General features: G+C 40.4%; 1 protein-coding gene across 1 annotated transcript; it reads left to right on the top strand.

Annotated features, from left to right (window-relative positions):
- Positions 1–606: 606 nt before the first annotated feature.
- Positions 607–18,466, top strand: LOC140556790 (transmembrane protein 198-like). The gene is made up of 5 exons (XM_072680859.1): positions 607–874; positions 8,577–8,989; positions 12,421–12,999; positions 16,213–16,346; positions 17,143–18,466. Exons 2-5 carry the CDS (start codon positions 8,836–8,838, stop codon positions 17,293–17,295), a joined length of 1,020 nt encoding a protein of 339 aa, XP_072536960.1. The 5' UTR covers positions 607–874; positions 8,577–8,835; the 3' UTR covers positions 17,296–18,466.
- The last annotated feature ends 57 nt before the right edge of the window (positions 18,467–18,523 follow it).

Genomic DNA, 18,523 nt, shown 5'->3' with positions numbered 1-18,523 from the left:
TTATTTACTGACAATATTTTTATCCTACAATAATTTCATTTTTACTTTATTCTTTCTCACATGATCAGTGTTTTCAAGTTACTGACGATATCCACGATTTACTCGGAAAAGCATATTTTATCACATTAAAACGTTGTTATTTTGACCACCTCTACTCGTATAATCATTTCCACCTCAGCTAAACCGTTTGAATTTCGCTATAGAGCTCAACAACTGGTCAGTGCTTTCAAGTAGGCTACTGATACCCACGATATCCTAAAAAAAAAAAAAAATTATAAATAAATACAAATATGCATTTTATATAATAATATACATATAATGTATATAATTTATTATAAATATATTTATTAATATAAATATAATAAATAAAATATATCGTATATATATATATATATATATATATATATATATATATATATATATATATATATATATATATAATCACGTGATTGCCCAACCTCTACATGCCGTACAGGTGTACCTCAACATCCACTGTGGAACCGCGGGTTGGAACCTGGCAACCCTGCCGCGAGCGCGCGCGCCTGTGTTAACGCTCTAGCAGATGGCCACGCGATGATGTCAGCGGTCAGCTGGCAAGTGTTTAGGGAGACGCGGATCTGAGTTTGAAAGCGTGAGAAATCTGCCGTCTGGGCCAGTCTGACTGTTAGGACCTCCAGCAGCAGCAGCAGCAGCAGCATTTTCACATAATTCAGAGTGGTTTTGTAGTTTTGTAGTTTTTGTAGTTTTGATAATCCTCAGCCCTTTTCTTGCTCGCGCTCGCGCTCGCGCTGGGTGAACTTCAGAGCCTGAACTGCGGCCAGTGCTCGTGTTTACATCCAGGCAGTGCCTTCTGTGGGACAGCAGCATTTGCACGGTAGGTTTTATTATTTGGGTATTTTACCTGAGACCGTTCACACAGAGTCAAAGCAGCTAGCTAGCACTATCTAAAGTTTCTAGCTCAGCTTTCACGGGTTTAAATCGCAGGACTGCAGCATAACTTTGAACCAGGGCGCTCAAAAGTTGGGAGAGTTCGTGTGTTTTGTTACTAAGTTCTCCTGTAGGGATTTATGATCGAGCTAGTGCTAGATGTCTGTAAGTGTTGCTCAAGTATAAGGTGACGAAAATGAAATTTTACACAGTTTCTAAGCTCGCTGTGCTGCCTTGAAGCCTGGCCTTGCTCTAATTACAGCAGTAGGAGCAGCTCTTTGCATTGTGAGAAAGTGTGCTGCCGTCTGTCTTTGCTGTAATCCTCCTGGAGCAGGCTGTGTGTGAGCAGCAGGGTTAGGGCAGCCCTCTTTAGCCCTTACTAATACTCTGGCTAAGTCCATTTGCTCAGCACACGTGGTGATAACTTGAAAAGCCTATTAATGTGAGGTGAAGTCCACCTGCAGGCTGCTGGGCAGCTGTGTGAACGGTGAGTAGGAAAAATCTTTTTTTGTGTCACTTAAAGGGGATTTTTATTCATTCCCTGGTGTGAAATGTAGCAGCAGACAGAATTAGGAGGTGATTAGGAGTCATAGTCAATGTAAACGTAGCCACTTTCTTTATGCCCTAAGCCTAACCCTAATTAGTGAACCTCCTCACTGTATAATGAAGATAAGACAAGACAACCATGTTCACCATTAGTGTCGGACACAGATGGATTTTGGCCGCCGTTGCCTTTATAACTCATTCGTGCAGTGAACACACATGAACACGTGTATACGCCAGTGATCAAACACACACAGTGACAGAGAGCATAGAGGGTGAAGGGCCTTGCTCAAGGGCCCAACAGTGGCAGCTTGGCAAGCCCAGGTATCAAACCCACAACCCTGTCATCAGTAGCCCAGTGAAAGGTGAAGTGAGGGTAATCTTTTCTTTGGGGCCTATTTTGTCTTAGAAGACCCTGCATACACATCTGTGCCATGGATGCCATTTCAAAATAAGTTTTTCATGACTGTTTCCTGTATTAATATTATTATTATCTTTGCCATTTAGCATTGAAGCTTTGGACATTTTGGACAATTTCGACTTGGCAGGTTCCTCTAGAACGTTTTCTGTTCTACACTATATGGACAAACCCTACTGGGACATCTGCCCATTCACTATTTGTTCTGAAATCAAGGATATTAAAAGAGTCATCCTGCTTTTGTTGGAGTAACTGTCTCTACTGTCCAGGGAAGGCTTTCTACTAGATTTTGGAAGCATTGCTGTGAGGATTTGATTGCATTCAGGAGGTCAGGAGGTTGGATGATCATCACCCCACCTCATCCTCAACTTATCCCAAAAGTATTGGATGGAGCACCACCATCATTCCAGACAACACAGTCCCACAACTCATTGCTGAGGGGGGTGTTATAGCCCTCTGGCACATGCCTGGCATTAGGCATGGTCCTCATTGTGCCAATACTCCAGAGGGTCTTGTTCTAACTGCAGTGCTTCTCTACAAGGTCTAGTCAAGCTGTGTGTGTGTTCATTTGCACATCTGTATAAGCAATAGTTGCTTCTTAAAGTAGCTGAATGCATTCATTAGAAGGGGTGTCCTCAAACATTTGGACATATTGTGCACATCAAACCAAGCCAGATTTGATTCATACCATCATTTTATAAGGGTTCTTTATGGAACCAAAAGTGTTCTTTTAGTGATGGAGGTCATCAGCCGATATGTTTGGTGAGTCACCTTCTCCAACACACCTAGTGGTCTTGGTAACCTGGCATTGAGCAGGTAATCAGTGGTCTGAGTGATGGTCATTTCAAAGATCCTGTTGTGGCATCTTCTTTCTTTAAGTGTATCCGGAGAGCTCTGAATAGCATGGGTGTTTTTGTTGCTTTCACATTGCACTGAAGCACAATGCATTTGAAGTGCAACAATACAGACAATCAGCTTTGGAAGGGCACACCCATCTCGAGTGATCCGTGTGGGAATTCAGGTCTTTTTATATATAATCCTCTGTTTTGAGTGGAGGAACATTACCTGCACAAATGTCTGCTTAGTGTTAGTGTTTATAGTTTATTGATTAGTTAATGCATATGTGAGCTAATGAGATGTCTAGAGTAAATTCTAGACATGGAATTTGCATGTAGTTTTATTGCTATTGTTTGCAAACATGTAGAGGTGAGACATTTAGTGTCATTAAAAGTAGAAATAATAATAAATAAAGGAAATAAAGGAAGGACTAGCTAAATTAGGTGTGTTAGGTACATTTAGGTGTGTGTAAAAAATCATCTTTTAGGTAGATTTAAACACTTTAGCTATTGGGTATATTGAAGCACTGTCCAAGTGAGCTTGTCAACCTGAAACCATGGCAAATGAACAACATAATGAAGAGGAAAAGGATACTTTCAGCTCAAGAAAATCTTGAGCTCCTGAAGAATACACCAGAACCACAGAAAGTTTACCACATTATCTAAAGCACTGGTTAATGTCCTGAACAGAAAGGGTATCATTTGAGGAAGTACCACTTTAAAAAAGCCAGTTCTCGGACAAAGCCTTATTAAAGTTGTATTATGGATAGAGGAGATGGTAAGCAATCTCAACCTGAGTGATGGAAAGAAGAAAATGTGCTGAAAATCTGTGAATCGCAAAAGGTGTTCTTTGGAGCAGTGCCGTAGTAGAAGTAGATAATAGATAGGACTGCATGCCTTTGAAAATGAGGGAGTGTTGGGTGGTGTTAACATGGTCAGATCAGGCCAAAAGATTGGAGGAAAAATGTAAATAGTAGTAGTCCTGGGTGTTACACTGTACATACTGTTTCAAATTTGTCTTATGATCTAGGTTTCTTATATATAGTAATACAGAGGATTACAACGAAAATACATTTAGCACTAAGTAATTTAAACACATCACAAGTCCTAGTATAGCATAACATAGCACTAATGCGTTGCTAGCGAGAGTAGGTTAGCACACACGCTCTTTCACTTTCAAGGACTGCAGGGCTGTTTTGGCATCCACCTGTTTTAAATAAACCCACTACTACTGTTGGCTCTCCTGCCGGTCGTTAACCGGCGGCTCTAAGAGGAGAGCTGTGTTTAGCCACACCGAACATAAACTGAGCTATTCTAACAACTTCCTCACTCTCCAAGAGAGAGACGCCTTTATTGTATACGTGATAAAATTATTATTTTTCCTATACCATGTACTCTTGACACAAAATAAGCTGCAAATCTGTAGGAAGTCCCAGGCATGGAACAAAATACAGTGAAACTGTCAAAAAATACTATGATAAACATTTTTGGCCATTCCGCCCAGCCCTACGTAAGTTTATGTTAATGGAACAAGATTTTTATTTTAAATAATTTTAGATCATTTGTATTTGTTATTTCAGCATGCCATGTTTATGCAATGTAAAACAAAAATCCAGTTATCTGGATGACTGATAATGACTTACAACATAAGCCATATTGCCATTCATAGTAATGGCTTCTGTAAAATATATACTGTACTTAGTTCTCATGTGCAATTGACTGTTTTTATAGCCCTTGTCATTGAACTAGAAGTAGTGTAGCAGACTGCTGAAGTAGTGTTAGAGGAATGTGGTCTCATGAGATAGTTGTCATCATACTGCTGTCAATGGAATAGCTTTCTTTAAAGCCCACAGTTCAGTGAGCTCAGTTAAAGGAGTCTAGTCTGTATTGTTTATAGTTGATCAAGCATCCAAACGCCCCCATATCTACTGGTGATCTCTAATGAGCTTTAATAGATGTCATTCAGGGACAGTCACAGTCTCTCTGGCAGGGAACCTAATAGTTTTATCTTTTAGAAGCAAGTGGAGAATTAAGCTTCAGATAATATGGGTGTTCATTTTAATAAATAGAGTGGAAAAAGAGGTCCCTGTAATATTGTAAAGTTAACAGTGTGGTGAATTTTATATAGTTTATTTATTCACAGTTAGCTTACAAAGTAGCACAAAAATGTGCACAGTACTGACAGACATATCTGGGCAGTACACTGGAAGAAATACAGCCTACAGCATTTATTTGTAAGCGTTTATCTTATTTAGTTTTTCAGTGTAAAAACCATCAACACTGTTTATAAACCTGATAAGAAACAGTAGACTTTTCCCAATAGTAACGCTCTGATCCAGTAAAGTAACCTTTTTAAACAAATGTTTTAGACTGGATATGATCGACCTACATTTGGCACATCGCACATCCATTTGTTTTATTAATAAACTAAAACAACAAATTAATTACAAATACTTTGCTTTAAAAGTACCAAGCAGAGTCACACTTTTTGAGAAAATAAATTCTGTATAAAAAAATAAGTTGCATCAAGATGCATTGGTAATCATTTTAGTATCGCATAGCAGCTCTCTGAATCATAATATAAACAAATCGTGAGGTGCCTAGAGATTTCCCACCCCACAAATTAAAATTTTTGTTACTCTCACTGATGGACAACTGTAAATGTACATTTGTTGACAAGCTGAGGGATATAGAACCGACATCTGAGATGAAAAAAATAATATTACATGATTTTACACATGAAAGGTCTGTTGCAATCGTACAGTACAGTAGCAGCGCTCCAGCCCGGAGAGACAAAGACAGAGATGCCATTCTCCCTATTACAGTCAGTGTACCATCAAATGGATTGTGAAGCTGTTATTTCAAAGTAAAATTGCTACTGTATGTTGCTTTATGAAGTGAATGCTTTACTACAAGGGCCTGTCAATGGGCCTAGACTGTGGTTCCATACACTTATATAGTATAGATAACTTTAAGTAAGATGTTCATAGTAGTTTTAACAAGTAAAAACACAAAATAATATGACTAGTGTTTAAGGGTTTAACCCTAAATAATGCAGGTGAAAGGGGACTAGGTGACTGGGAGCACTCACAACAATATAATGTTAGGCACTTGAATTTCTTAAATCGTCGTTTAGGCTTTTCTTGGTTAATTACACATCCAGCCTGCTGGTTCACTAAGCCTTATAAATATGTTGACAGTGTAAATCTGTAGCTACATCACTCAGCTCTACTCTGGAAGAAGATCCCTCAACATGTTGAGTAGCATAACTAAAGACTGGTTGGTCACTGCTGGACTGCTTTTCCAAATATCAGCTAAATTAGTGGTCACTGCTGAACTGTTGTGGTCACTGCTGTGGTCGTCTTCTCAACCGGCTATGTGTGAGTGTTTCTAGAGGCTCTGATGAGAGAGAGGCATCAGCATGCACGCACACATGCTTCGCTGGCCTCTTCTGCTTTTGTGGTGCTTCATCCCTAAACAAACCATTTCTCAAAGGAGTAGCCATGGCAGGGAATGCCTTGGCGACTGTGGGGGAGAAGTTTATGATTTGCACACTGGGGTCATTGAGTTAGAAATCTGTGAACTATTAGGATCAAACGTTTGTAAGACTCTATACACGTTACACTGGGTAAAGTATTAAATGTATTTGGGATTTAAATATGTAATTGTTTATTATCTGACTGCATAAGCCATGCTATTATGCTTAGCTGAGTACACAAGGGTGGACCAGGTTAGCCATTTTACAGCACCATTGTGAGAGAGTGAATGGAGCATGCAGATGTAGTAGATAAGGGGGTATATAATAATTGCTACATGGGATATTATTTTAAGAAGCTGTTTTCAGCCTATTACCAAAATAGAATTCCTGTCCGTAATGAGTTACCATAATACTCAAAGGGGGTGTCTGACTCAACATTCTCGTACGTATAGTACGAGGTCTTGATTACAAAAAAGGAGCAAGCTTGTGCCAACATTCAGTGCTGTTTAAAAAGATGCTGCAATATCTTAAGTATATCAGTATTGAAGGTTTATTCCCTACATTTCAGCCTGATAAGGAAGTTCACACACTGTCTGACTAAATAGTATGCCAAATGGTCAATCATCATTGTTAGTAGTGCATTCACTGGTGGAGTATGTGGTTTTAGATTGAGCCTACAATGAAATACTGGCCCTCTTCCCAAATATGGCCTTTTCTGTCACTGTGTAATAAGAAAAGTAAACCCAGTCGGCAACAAGCATACGCGAGTTAACATTGTGATGTCCCATTCACATGAAAAACGCCATGCTTGCATGCACTGGAGGCCAAAACACAGAGAAAAAGCTAAATATATTTATTTAAAATACCGGTTAAGTGTGGACATGGACAAAAGTCACATGTACAAACAAAAGAGGTTTGTACATGTCAGACTTGACTCACCGTAACTCATCACAGATGATCTCAGAAGTGGAAAATGTCTGTCTGTAACTCATTAACAAGGACAGATACTTAATACACTAATTAGGTACTTAAGGCTCATAAAGTATTTCGAACAATATACTGGTGGTAGTTTAAAATATGCCACTTCTGTTACAATTCTAAATGAAAATGTTGGGACGGTGATTCAGAAGGTCAACAATTATCAAACATACAATCAACTGTGACCCAAAATCTGACTGGTAATGTAAATTCAGCTGTAAAAAGAACACCTAGAAATGATGTCAACTCCCACAAGTTCTTTAATAAAATGTATTTAATGAATTAAATGATATGAAACTCAATCTAAGTATTTATTTTGCTACTGTGGACCACATCCTGGCGTAGAACGGGAGAGCTTTTATGTGGTCTGCGTGTGAAGCCCCTCCGTTAGAGTGGTGAAGAGGGAGGAGACGGGGTAGAGGTGGGTGTGATGTTTGGTAGAATGGGGAAAGACTGTGAGGTGTTGGTATATAAAGGGGTTGAAGACCTGGAGAGAGTGGAGTTAAGAACATTGCCCCTCTGCCAAAATGAAGTTGAATTCCCAACCTCCACTTCATTCATTAAACATGGGAAGGCTTTTTTAGGTTGAACAGGCAGCCTACTTACAGTGTAATAACTGCATAGTTCAGAGAACCTTTTAAAGGAATAAATTGTAGTAATTACTCCAGATGAAAAGGAAGTAGATGTCTAGCTCAGGGCTTGGTATACACTGTAGTGTGCTGGACTCTGGATCTGTTTGTCCATTTCATTCAAGACTGTAAAAGAGAAGCAGTTTGCCATATGTGCAGAACAATGAGAGCTGATGAAACACACGGCATTCAAACAGACCTCACTTCCTCAACCTGCATCCTGTGTTTGAGGGGAAGAGCTTTTAGTGGGGTGAGAGAGAGTGACTGAAGAGGTGGAGTGACTTCCCTCAGACCTTCCAGAAGGGAAATTTTGAACATGGAGAGAAAGGTTACAGGTGTTTCCAGTGCAGTACTCATAACTATCTATTGTGGGACATTATTAGAAGGATTTAAAGGATCCACTTCTTATATTTTTCTTAAATTTTTGTTTAATTGTTTGTAGATGACTATTTTAAGATTATGCGATGGGAGAATGTGCTCTGGGGAACAACAGAGGGTGAAAAGAATGGAGAAAATGATGTGTATAATGGTGCACAATCTGTCAGAGCTTATTCTGCTGAGATATTGTAAGGATATGAACTCCGGAATGCATGGAAAACACCCATTCATAAAAAGTATTGCTCTTAATCATGACAGCTCTTGCCATTTCCGTTCATATTTGAAATGGCATCTCTCTGCTAATTTAATCATAAAAAACAATGTATTATTAACTGGATGCGCTCAATAAGAAACACTAAATGACGCTTTGTTTTTTTTTACTCTTTCAGGTGATTTGGACCTCCAGCTGACCCTGGACTGAGAAGCAGTGGCTAGAGGACGAAAGGACAAAAGTGTCTGAAGGACCAAAGACCCAACTGTAATGAACTGAAGGAGTGGCACCGTTCTCCAAATCACTGTTCTCCAAATCAACCCTTGAATATTTGTCAGGTTTCAGAATTTGAAACGATGCACAAGGATGGCCTTATTTCACCTGTGAGAGGTTAACTCTCTGTTTCGTGTTGAACTGTGTTGAACTCTTGAGCCAAAATGGCAGACCCCTCTATGCTTGTGACAGAGGGAGTGAGTCCCACCCTGCCGACAACAGACAGCTGTGTGCTGGAGGTCAGGACGAAGTATGAGGTCATTCCTTCAGTAGTCTGCTCCATGTGCTTCATGCTGGGGATCATCTACTGCTTCTTTGGTGAGTCTGTGGTGATGATTTTGATAATGATGGTAGCGGTATGGGTGGCCTTGTGAAATTGTGCATGCAGTTAGATTAGATTATACAAATAGTTGTAGTAAAAAAAACGTATATAATACATACACACACTGATGAAAGTGTCAGACACTGATGTTGGACGAGGGGGCCCGGCTCACAGGGTTCTAATTCATCCCAGGTGTTTGATCGGGGCTCAGTGTGGGTTGTTTCATAACAAACTCTGCCAGCTATGCCTTTATGTACCTTACTTGGTGTAGTGGTGTAGTGATGGATGATCAGTTATCGTTCTCAAGTCATGTTGCAAACGTAACTCGGTCCTGCAGATTTCTTCTGTACAACATTCAGAGAATTCGACCCTTCCTCTCTAGAGAGGCCACCCAGGTGCTTGTTCAGTCTCTCGTCACTTCCAGACTTGATTACTGCAGCTCTCTTCTGGCTGGTCTCCCTCTGCGCACCATCAGGCCCCTGCAACTCATCCAGAATGCAGCGGCACGGGTCGTCTTCAATGTCCCAATATTTAGCCATGTCACTCCACTGCTGCGTTCTCTCCACTGGCTTCCTGTAGCTGCTGCCCGCATCAGATTTAAAACCCTGACGCTGGCCTACAAAACCAAGAACGGACCAGCCCCTCCGTATCTGATGGCAATGGTCAAAAGCCGATCCGCACCAAGAGCCCTTCGAGCTTCAAGTACGGCTCGGCTCGACCCACCATCCCTCCAAATCCGCGGAAGACAAGCGTCCAGGCTTTTTTCTGTCCTGGCACCAAAGTGGTGGAACGAGCTTCCCCTGGGTGTCCGAACGGCTGAGTCCCTCGCTGTCTTCAAACGCAGACTGAAGACCCACCTCTTCAGAGAGTACTTGGACGAATAGTTCTATGGTCGCCTTATTGTATTGTGTTTAGCAATGTCTAAGCTTGGAGGTATCTTTTGAATTTTTAGCCTATTCTAACTAGCGAAGGTTTTCTTGGGTAAATAGCCAAGCACTTTGTAAGTCGCTCTGGATAAGAGCGTCTGCTAAATGCCGTAAATGTAAATGTAAATGTACTTTGTACGCTGGGGCACAGTCATGCCAGAGGAGAAATGTTGCCACAAAGTTGGAAGCGTATGATTGTCTAAAATGTCTTGGTATGCAGAAGCATTAAGATTACCCTTCACTGGAGCTATAGGGCCTATAGGCCAACCCCTGAAAAACAGCCCCATAGCATTATCCCTCCCCCACCAAACCTTACATTTGGCATAATGCAGTCAGACTTCTGTATGCAGTCACAGTTCTGTGTCAGACTGCCAGATAGAGAAGCACGTCACTTTACAGAACACATTTCCACGTCCCAGAGTCCAGTGGCGATGTGCTTTACACCACCTCATCAGAGGACTGTGATGCAAGAGGACTCCAATGCAATTCTACAATTTTAGGCCCGCATGCAGCTGCTCTGGCATGGTACCCCAGGCAATAAAGCTCCCAGCGCACAGTTTGTGTGTTGATGTTCTTGCCGGAGGAGGTTTGGAACTCTGCAGTTGACTTTTATGCACTATGCACCTCAGCACCCTGCAACCCTGCGCTACTCTTTGACCCTACTCAGTTCAGTTACAGTTGATCGCTGAATATTTAGATGGGAAGGAATTTCACTGACTTACAATTGACTTGTTGAACAACTCATTCTTTCACAGATGTCTGTAAAGGCAGACTGCATAGCTAGGTGCTTGATTTTATACATTTATGGCAATGGGACTGAAACACCTGAATTCAGTGTTTAAGACGTGTTCCAATACTTCCGTCCATATAGTGTATATGCAGTAAATGTGATGCATCATGACACTGGATTGTGAAGAGCATACAGTATAATGATAATGTTATAGTTCTAGTTTCTCTCTTTTTTAAGGGTTAATGGAGGTAACATTGCTACGTGACAGCAAAATATAACCTGGTTTGATTTAATCTGCTATTTTTAGCTAATTCATAAACATCATGTTTTTCAGTAGGCCTGCACATAAACTTAGCAAGGATGTGCTCGGGTGGTAGTTCTCCCCAAAAAAAATACTGCACTGTGAAACCCAGTTGGAAGCCATATTTGGTTTCCTTAAGCGACCCGTGCTGACTACCGCCCATTGTAGGCCTTGTCTTTTTTTTGTAAACCGTCCTTCCTGTTTTTTGGGGTTTTCTACAGTAACTGAAGTAGAGGACACTCAGACGCTCCGAGGACGCTCAGAGACTCTCTCACTAAGCACCATTACTTACTGACAGCTTTGAGCACTGACCAGTTTAATCGTGTTGCTTATTTGCTAGAGTGTTGTTTAAATGAATAATTGCCCTCATCCTGGAGGTAGACTTACCTACAGAGTTTAAAGAAATGGTTAAATTCATATAAAAGATTACTATAATTACTTTAAAACACTAGGAATAATAATACACTGTAATTTACAATGAATTAACCAATTTGTCTATAAGCAAATCCTACCTCGAACCTTGTGCCAATGTTAAGCAAGATGAATACATATTTATAAAGCATTTATAATAAAATACTGTTTCTGAGTCTGAATATTCCAATTGATGCCCATAAGAGACCTTCACACAGCATATTAATCTTCCATCATGAAGAACAAATGTGATGTTCTGTAGTTCAGTAGATTCCTTAGACAAAGACTTTCTGTAAATTCTCCAGAAATTCTTACAAAAATGGAAGGGAGACATTCATGCTTATCTGTGTATTCAACTGCTGTCAACCTACTACATACACTATATAGGAAAAAAAAGTATTGGGACACCTGCTCATTTGTTGTTTCTTCCTAAAAGGTTTTAAAAAGAGTTTTTCATGCTTTTATTGGAATAACTGTCTTTACTGTACAGGGAAGACTTTCTACTAGATTTTGGATGTTAGACTAGGATTTTGGATGATGACCATTCCACCTCATCTCCAACTCCCCAACTTCTCCCAAAAGAACTGGATGGAGTACTGTCATTCCAGAAAGCACAGTTCCACTGCTCCAAAGATCAATGCTGGGGACTTTAAACCCTTCCAGCCCACCTCTGGCATTAGGCATGGTGCCAGTAGTTCATGTTTACATGGACCAGAGAGTCTTATTGGCAGTACTTCTTTATAGGGCATTTGCATATCTGTGTCAGCAATGGGTGCAACGCAAAGAAGCTGAATGCATTTCTTATATAGTGTAAATAGTGTATCTGTCAGCCTAGATAAAGTGTGAAGTGAACAGAACAGTTTTAAGAGACTGAATGGACATCATATAATCAAATTCTTACAGTGAGATGACCTTTAAACCGGTTGTGTTTGCTGAATAGTGCAAATAAAGATGGACTATAACCAGATGGACCAGATGAAAAATGACATACTGATTTAATTGAGCTCAAATTTTGACTTTAGATTTTTTATAATGACGTATCTCGTTTCATTTTTGCAGGGTACCGCTGCTTTAAGATGGTGATGTTCCTCTCAGGCCTGGTGTTTGGGACTGGTGTGGGCTACCTGCTGTGCCTACGGGAGCAGTTGCTGGACTCACCGCTGGATGCAGAGACCCGAGCGGGTATCTCACTGGGCATTGGTTTAGTGGGAGCACTGGTGACTGTTTTGGTGCGCTGCGTGGGTCTCTTCCTCACCGGCCTCCAGCTAGGCCTGTTGCTCTCTGTCACTGCCCTGGTGGCAGCAGGACAGTACTACCCCATCTTCAGTCCAGTGTGGGTTCCGGTGGGCTCAGTCCTGGGCACGAGCGTATTCTTTGCCGTGCTGACGCTGTGCTGGCAGAAGTCTATGACTATTGTTGCCACGGCTACACTGGGCGCTGCCATTGTAACGGCCTGCATGGATTACTGCGTGGAGACACCAGTGGTAGTGTTGCGGGCATATATGGGACTGGATACCGACCAGCAGGGGACAATGTGCTGGTACAGCTGGGTGATGTTGGGCATTTGGCCTGCAGCAGCTGCTTTAGGAATACTGGTGCAGCGCAAATTTACAGCCAGAGGACTCTCACACTCTGAGGGTAAGAGCATGAGCACAGTGTTTCACAATCCTAGTGTTTGAGTAACCCTGCATAGCACTGTGTATTGTTTACTCTCTTCTCCCACACTCATTTTAACCTCAAACGTCTAGGCTTATTTTTCGGGTATAAATCTTAAAAGAATACTCATAACAAAATTTCTCAATCTTTTGCATTGGTAGCACACATTTTACAATCAGGGACAATAATGTTGAACTTAGAAAAGATTAGAATATCTATTATCAAGAACAGACTATTTTAACTCTTTTAAATTCACAGCAATTTACATACTAAGGCTTATTACTCATTTACAGTGAGTACAATGACCCAACTAGTAACCTGACTGTCATTAACATTTAGACCCACTAACAGGTTCTAGCAATTTGAAGAATAGTTGCTAAATTACAGATTTCAGTAATTTAGTAACTATTTTGTGTTATTAGGCAAGTACTATGAAGCTAATATACACTGATCAGACATAACATTAGCACCACTGAGGTGAAATGAAAATGGTGATGTGGTAAAAGTTGGAAAAATGGTCAAGTGTACAAATTTGGGGCACGTTGACAAGGGTCATATTGTGAGGGCAGTTTGACTGGTGCAGGGCATCTCCAGTGCCTACCAGACGTGGTCCAGGAAAGGACAACTGTTGAACCAGTGGTAGAGCCATAAGCACTGTGATGCAATCCATGGAGACCCCAAACTTGTGTGACCACCTAAGGATCTGCTGCTAACGCCTTGCTGTCAGATACCACAGGGTGCTTTCTTGTGGAGTTCATGCCTTGAATGGTCAGATCTGATGTGGCGACACAAGGACTGCTAATACTCAAATATGCACATAAACAGCCTACTTATTACACTACAATTACTTGCGTATTGTGAAATACCAAAAGAGCAAACAAATCAGTGATATTTAAATGTCAGACACATGTGAACACCTGTGGATCATCAGAGATCTCAGCAGACTCATCAAGAGAGTTGGAGATGATGATGATTATTCAGATTTCTTACAGCACTCATTTGCTGATTGCACTTCTTAATGCTAGAAATGCTTGATTTTGATGTAATGGATATACACCTAAATGCGTTACATTAATCATATTGTGATGATGTGACATTTTATATAATGACTTTCATGCAAAATAATGTGCTGCCCTAGTTCAGATCTTGCAGATTCCTGCAACATGTAGCCTATGCTTATGAAAAGATAACCACTTTGTTGCTGATCTAGCATCCAGCGTTTCCCAGTTCAGGCACTGGTTGACCCCTGCACTGCACTGTTTAGTGTTTTCTGAATATTATTTGATTAAAATATAACATTTAATTACCATTTTGTAAAATCTGTAAAATGCCCATTTTAAAGTCAATGGCTTAGACATTAGCTGAGAAATGAACAGTGTACACCATATGTCTCTAAAAAAACTTGAAAGAGTCTAATGTCTAATGAAGCAACGGGGAACATATTTTATGCATTAATAAATTGTTGCATTATCTGATCATAAGTGAACATCTTTGAGTACAGCTGTAAATGGGGTCTGTTGCATTAAGGTAACATCTCAAAATGCAATTACGTGACCATGCAGCCTGTAGAACAGGACTTCTGTTAATTATTATATTTAGTGTGGGGGTGTTGTTGGAACACCTGTTTGTAAACAACCAAAAGAGTGTTATCATACCTGTAAATTTAACATACCTTTTTAATATCCTCACCACAGGAGAACTAATCGCGTCTTCAGTTTTAGGCAGAAGTAGACAAATGGCTTTTAACAGGTTAATTATGAGTATTTTGGGTATATTGTCAGCGTTATGAAATTAGGCTTGTTTGTAGTTTGTCACCTGTGACAGCAATTTTAAAGTTGTAGGGTGCATTTTTGTGCCACTATTTCTGGAAGTCATTGCCAACTGTTAGATATAATAAAGAATTAATTTTTCTTAACGTCAGTGATCATGTTACTAAGTAATACAAGTTAATATTTTTTTGGATTCATCATATAAAAAATGTATCATCATTTTTTTAAATAACCATTTTATATTTATATTTAAACATGAACAAGTAATTCTCCCTTTTTCTCCCAATATGGTACTGCCAATTAACCCACTCGTTTGTAACAACCCTTAGCACTAGCAATGCTCTTGACACTAGTAGGGTAGGGACCTAATACGTCTCCTCCAATACATGTGAAACCAGCCACTGCCTCTTTTTGAATTCATCACCAGGCAGCCGCCACACTTGGAGGAAAGCGTCAGGTCCCCAGACACACCGCACCTGCTAACAGACACCTGCCAACATCACTTAATAGTGATGAGGGGAGAGAGCATGATCAATTGCGATCTCTCGGACGCTGATGGCAAAGCAGCATGGCTCGGGATTCAAACTTGAGACCCCCAAGCCATAGTGGTAGAAGCATTAGACCACATTAGACCTTTGAGTTGAGAGTTTTTTCTGGACCTGATTGTCCCGAATCTGTACTGACTTTAAGACAATGCTTTGGTTTCAAACAGAACATCAGTATTGGGAATAAATGCTGTGATGAGGGAGGGGGAACCGATCACTAATCACACAGGTTCTCTGATCATTCCTATAGGCCGACCTATCTATGTAGTGTGGATTCAATGCACAATTTCATATACAACCCTTCTATGTTAATGCCATGGTTCGAAGGTTCGACTCAAGGAGTGGACTGTTACACACGTAGTATTGAATCTGTGCAGCATCTATTCTCCAGTCATGAAACCTGATCACAACAGGCCACTAGGGACACAAATTTGACAGACACAGAAATTCCAGGTCTATAGGACTTTTATATTGCTGTCCTCTTGTAATCACATTACCCAGATATTAGAGATGGGTGGTATTAATAGGTGTGTAATGGACTGAAAGTTTGCAGGGGACAAAACAGCAGTTCCAGGACTGGGAAAGAAAGACTGGCTTATTCCAAAGCTTTAACAGCTCAATTACAGGAAAAAACAAGACTGCCCAGAAAGGGTGGTCAGAAATAGTGAAGCTACATAAGCAGTGTTTAGAAAAACAAGATCGCTATCTGAGAACATTGCGGTTGAGTTATTGTTTTAAGTAGTTTGATTTTCTCATCAGTTTCTCTGCATCTCAACAAATAACAATTAAGGTACGATAGAGACTTTTGGTGAATGTGTTCCCATAGAAATGCCATAGAAATGATTACCTTGTAACACTGACTCTCCCTCTCTCTCTGACAGTAATTGTGAGCGGTAAACAAAAGCAAGTCCAGCTGATGCGGATCAGAGAGAAAGACGCCCGTCGCCGACCAGAGGGAACATACCGTCGCAGACCCCCACCCCTCAAACGCTACGCCGGGGACGTGCTTGCCCCGGTACGAAGTGCTCACTTTCAAGCTGCACTACACTTTCACACAAATTAGCCAACTTTCCCCCAGCATAGAACACATTCTCTAACCTTTGTGTGTTTCTTCTTCACCTCTTTTATGTTGATTCTCTGGCCATTCAGAACAGATTTCATGGTTGAGCTAAAAAAACTATTTTTCACAGTTGAGGAGGTTGATGAAGAGGTTGATGTAGAACACTGGTTCCAAAACTTATCACCGTCCCGGATCTCCTCTGACATTAAACATCCTGCCACATCCTGGCACAACTTTTATTTTTGTTGTGGCTTCTCAGACCTCATATTCCCACACTACATAGTGAATAAAGAAGTGCACCACCATTAAAAGTATTAGTGCAGTAGGTAAAATTAGAGGTGTGTGGATATATATATATATAGTCATTTGTGCATAAGGCCAATAACAATTTAGCGAAATATTGCCTGTTTATAAATGTACCACTAATATATACAAGAATCACTAATATATATGGGTAGTGTTCATCTGCTGCCATCTAGTGGCTGATTCCTAACGCTGCATTCACCATTTTTTCTCGGTCTGGAAAAAAGGCTGTTTTTACCTGTTAAAGGTTGTGAAGTACTGAAGTTATCTCCACACTGTTTAATAAAATACAGTTTTTGGCTGTTTGGGCTTTTATTACATTTAATAAAAAATTTAGGTTAATGGCTTTTACCCACAATAAAAAAATCTCATGAAAAATGCGTTTATTGTACTTTTGTTTTTTTAAATATTATTTTAATCAAATTACTTTTTTTTTTTGGTCTCTTAGAGCTACCTGGCCAGCCTACGTGAGCGTCAGATGAGCACAGGGTCGTCTATGAGCAGCCTGAGCACGGTCCACCACACCATGATTGATTTTGACTACGAGACTGGCTCCATGGTGCCTCTGACAACCTCATCATCAGCAGTGCTCAGAGTGTGAACACACACAAACACATGCACGCACACACAGGCCTCAGACCCAGGGACCTTTATTTTTATGCACTGTGGATTCTAGGGAGGAGTCCCTAGAGCCGACTGCTAGAACCAGCTGCGGTAAACAGACTGGAAGAGTGCTACAGAGACACAATGTGTGGACTACAGGGACAAAAGAGATGAGTCTATGGGGCCTGTGACATTAGATCAGCACTATAAACAACACTGGATCTCCTCAAGACTCGAGGCGTTTTGTGCGTTTTTGAGGCATAAACCACAAATACTAACAGTCCCTTCCAAATTAACCATCGCTGTAATCCAAGAAAGTTTAGCAATAAGCCGTAGATAAAGCCACCTTGTATTCAGATTCAAAAGTGCGCAATAAACTGACAAACTGGGACTAATTATGCCAGTATAGTGGTTTGGGTTTCAAAGATATTCTGTTTCAAAGCATTATTTCACTGGTATCTATGACCTCAATTGTGAAGAAAGGTGCCCAGTCGCTGTTCTTCTCTTTCTCTGGAGAATTGCTGGAATTTACACAACTGTATCTCCCCTTGTGGCTGTATGGATATATTTACCCCTCTAGAATGATTTATTAGACACACAAATAAAGCAGTGCTACTCATATATCAATGTTCCTAAGGTTAACATGACTTGTTGTGGGGTCTGCCTTATACATACTTTCATAAGGACACATCTAGGATTGCATGTTTATGTGTACTCTCTATTATTACCTACAGCATCGCCTTGGCATTAGAGTGACTAGGCGTGAAACAATTAGCCTACATAAACATGTATATCAGTGGTCTTCAGTGCACCAGAGGCCACTGAAGTGGGTTTGTAGGAACTTTGTACTGGCAGCAGAAATACTTGTAAACACTGAATTTATAACAGGAAGCCTGGGATTAACAACCGACCCTTCCTGTTTTTTCAGGAGCCGTTAGTTCCACTAAACCTTTCCAACATGGAAATCCTACAGAAACAACTGTGCTTGGGTTAGTAAATGGGAAGAATCTGGATTGATTGCATACACTGATTTAGGTTAGTTAAATAAAATGTAGGTAATATTTATCTGGCAAGCAAGATGATGGCAAAAGACCAAGGCAAGTTAAAAGTCAAGACACAATGACTGTGAATATTCCTAAAATTAAAAAGAACACATTTTCTGCAATAAATCAGTCTTCAGTTTTCTTTATAGTGGAACACAAAGACTTATGTCGAGCCAAGAATAT

The sequence above is a fragment of the Salminus brasiliensis genome, chromosome 6 (genome assembly GCF_030463535.1).
Source record: "Salminus brasiliensis chromosome 6, fSalBra1.hap2, whole genome shotgun sequence".
Classification (NCBI taxonomy): domain Eukaryota; kingdom Metazoa; phylum Chordata; class Actinopteri; order Characiformes; family Bryconidae; genus Salminus; species Salminus brasiliensis.
Note: the sequence above shows the minus strand (reverse complement) of the source record. Positions and strands in the feature narration are given on the sequence as shown.

Excerpts from the sequence above, each read along its gene's own strand:
- LOC140556790 (XM_072680859.1), top strand. The coding sequence starts at position 8,836 with ATGGCAGACCCCTCTATGCTTGTGACAGAGGGAGTGAGTCCCACCCTG. Across the intron at positions 13,000-16,212 it reads AGGACTCTCACACTCTGAGG|TAATTGTGAGCGGTAAACAA; the intron begins GTAAGAGCATGA and ends TCTCTCTGACAG. Across the intron at positions 16,347-17,142 it reads CCGGGGACGTGCTTGCCCCG|AGCTACCTGGCCAGCCTACG; the intron begins GTACGAAGTGCT and ends TTGGTCTCTTAG.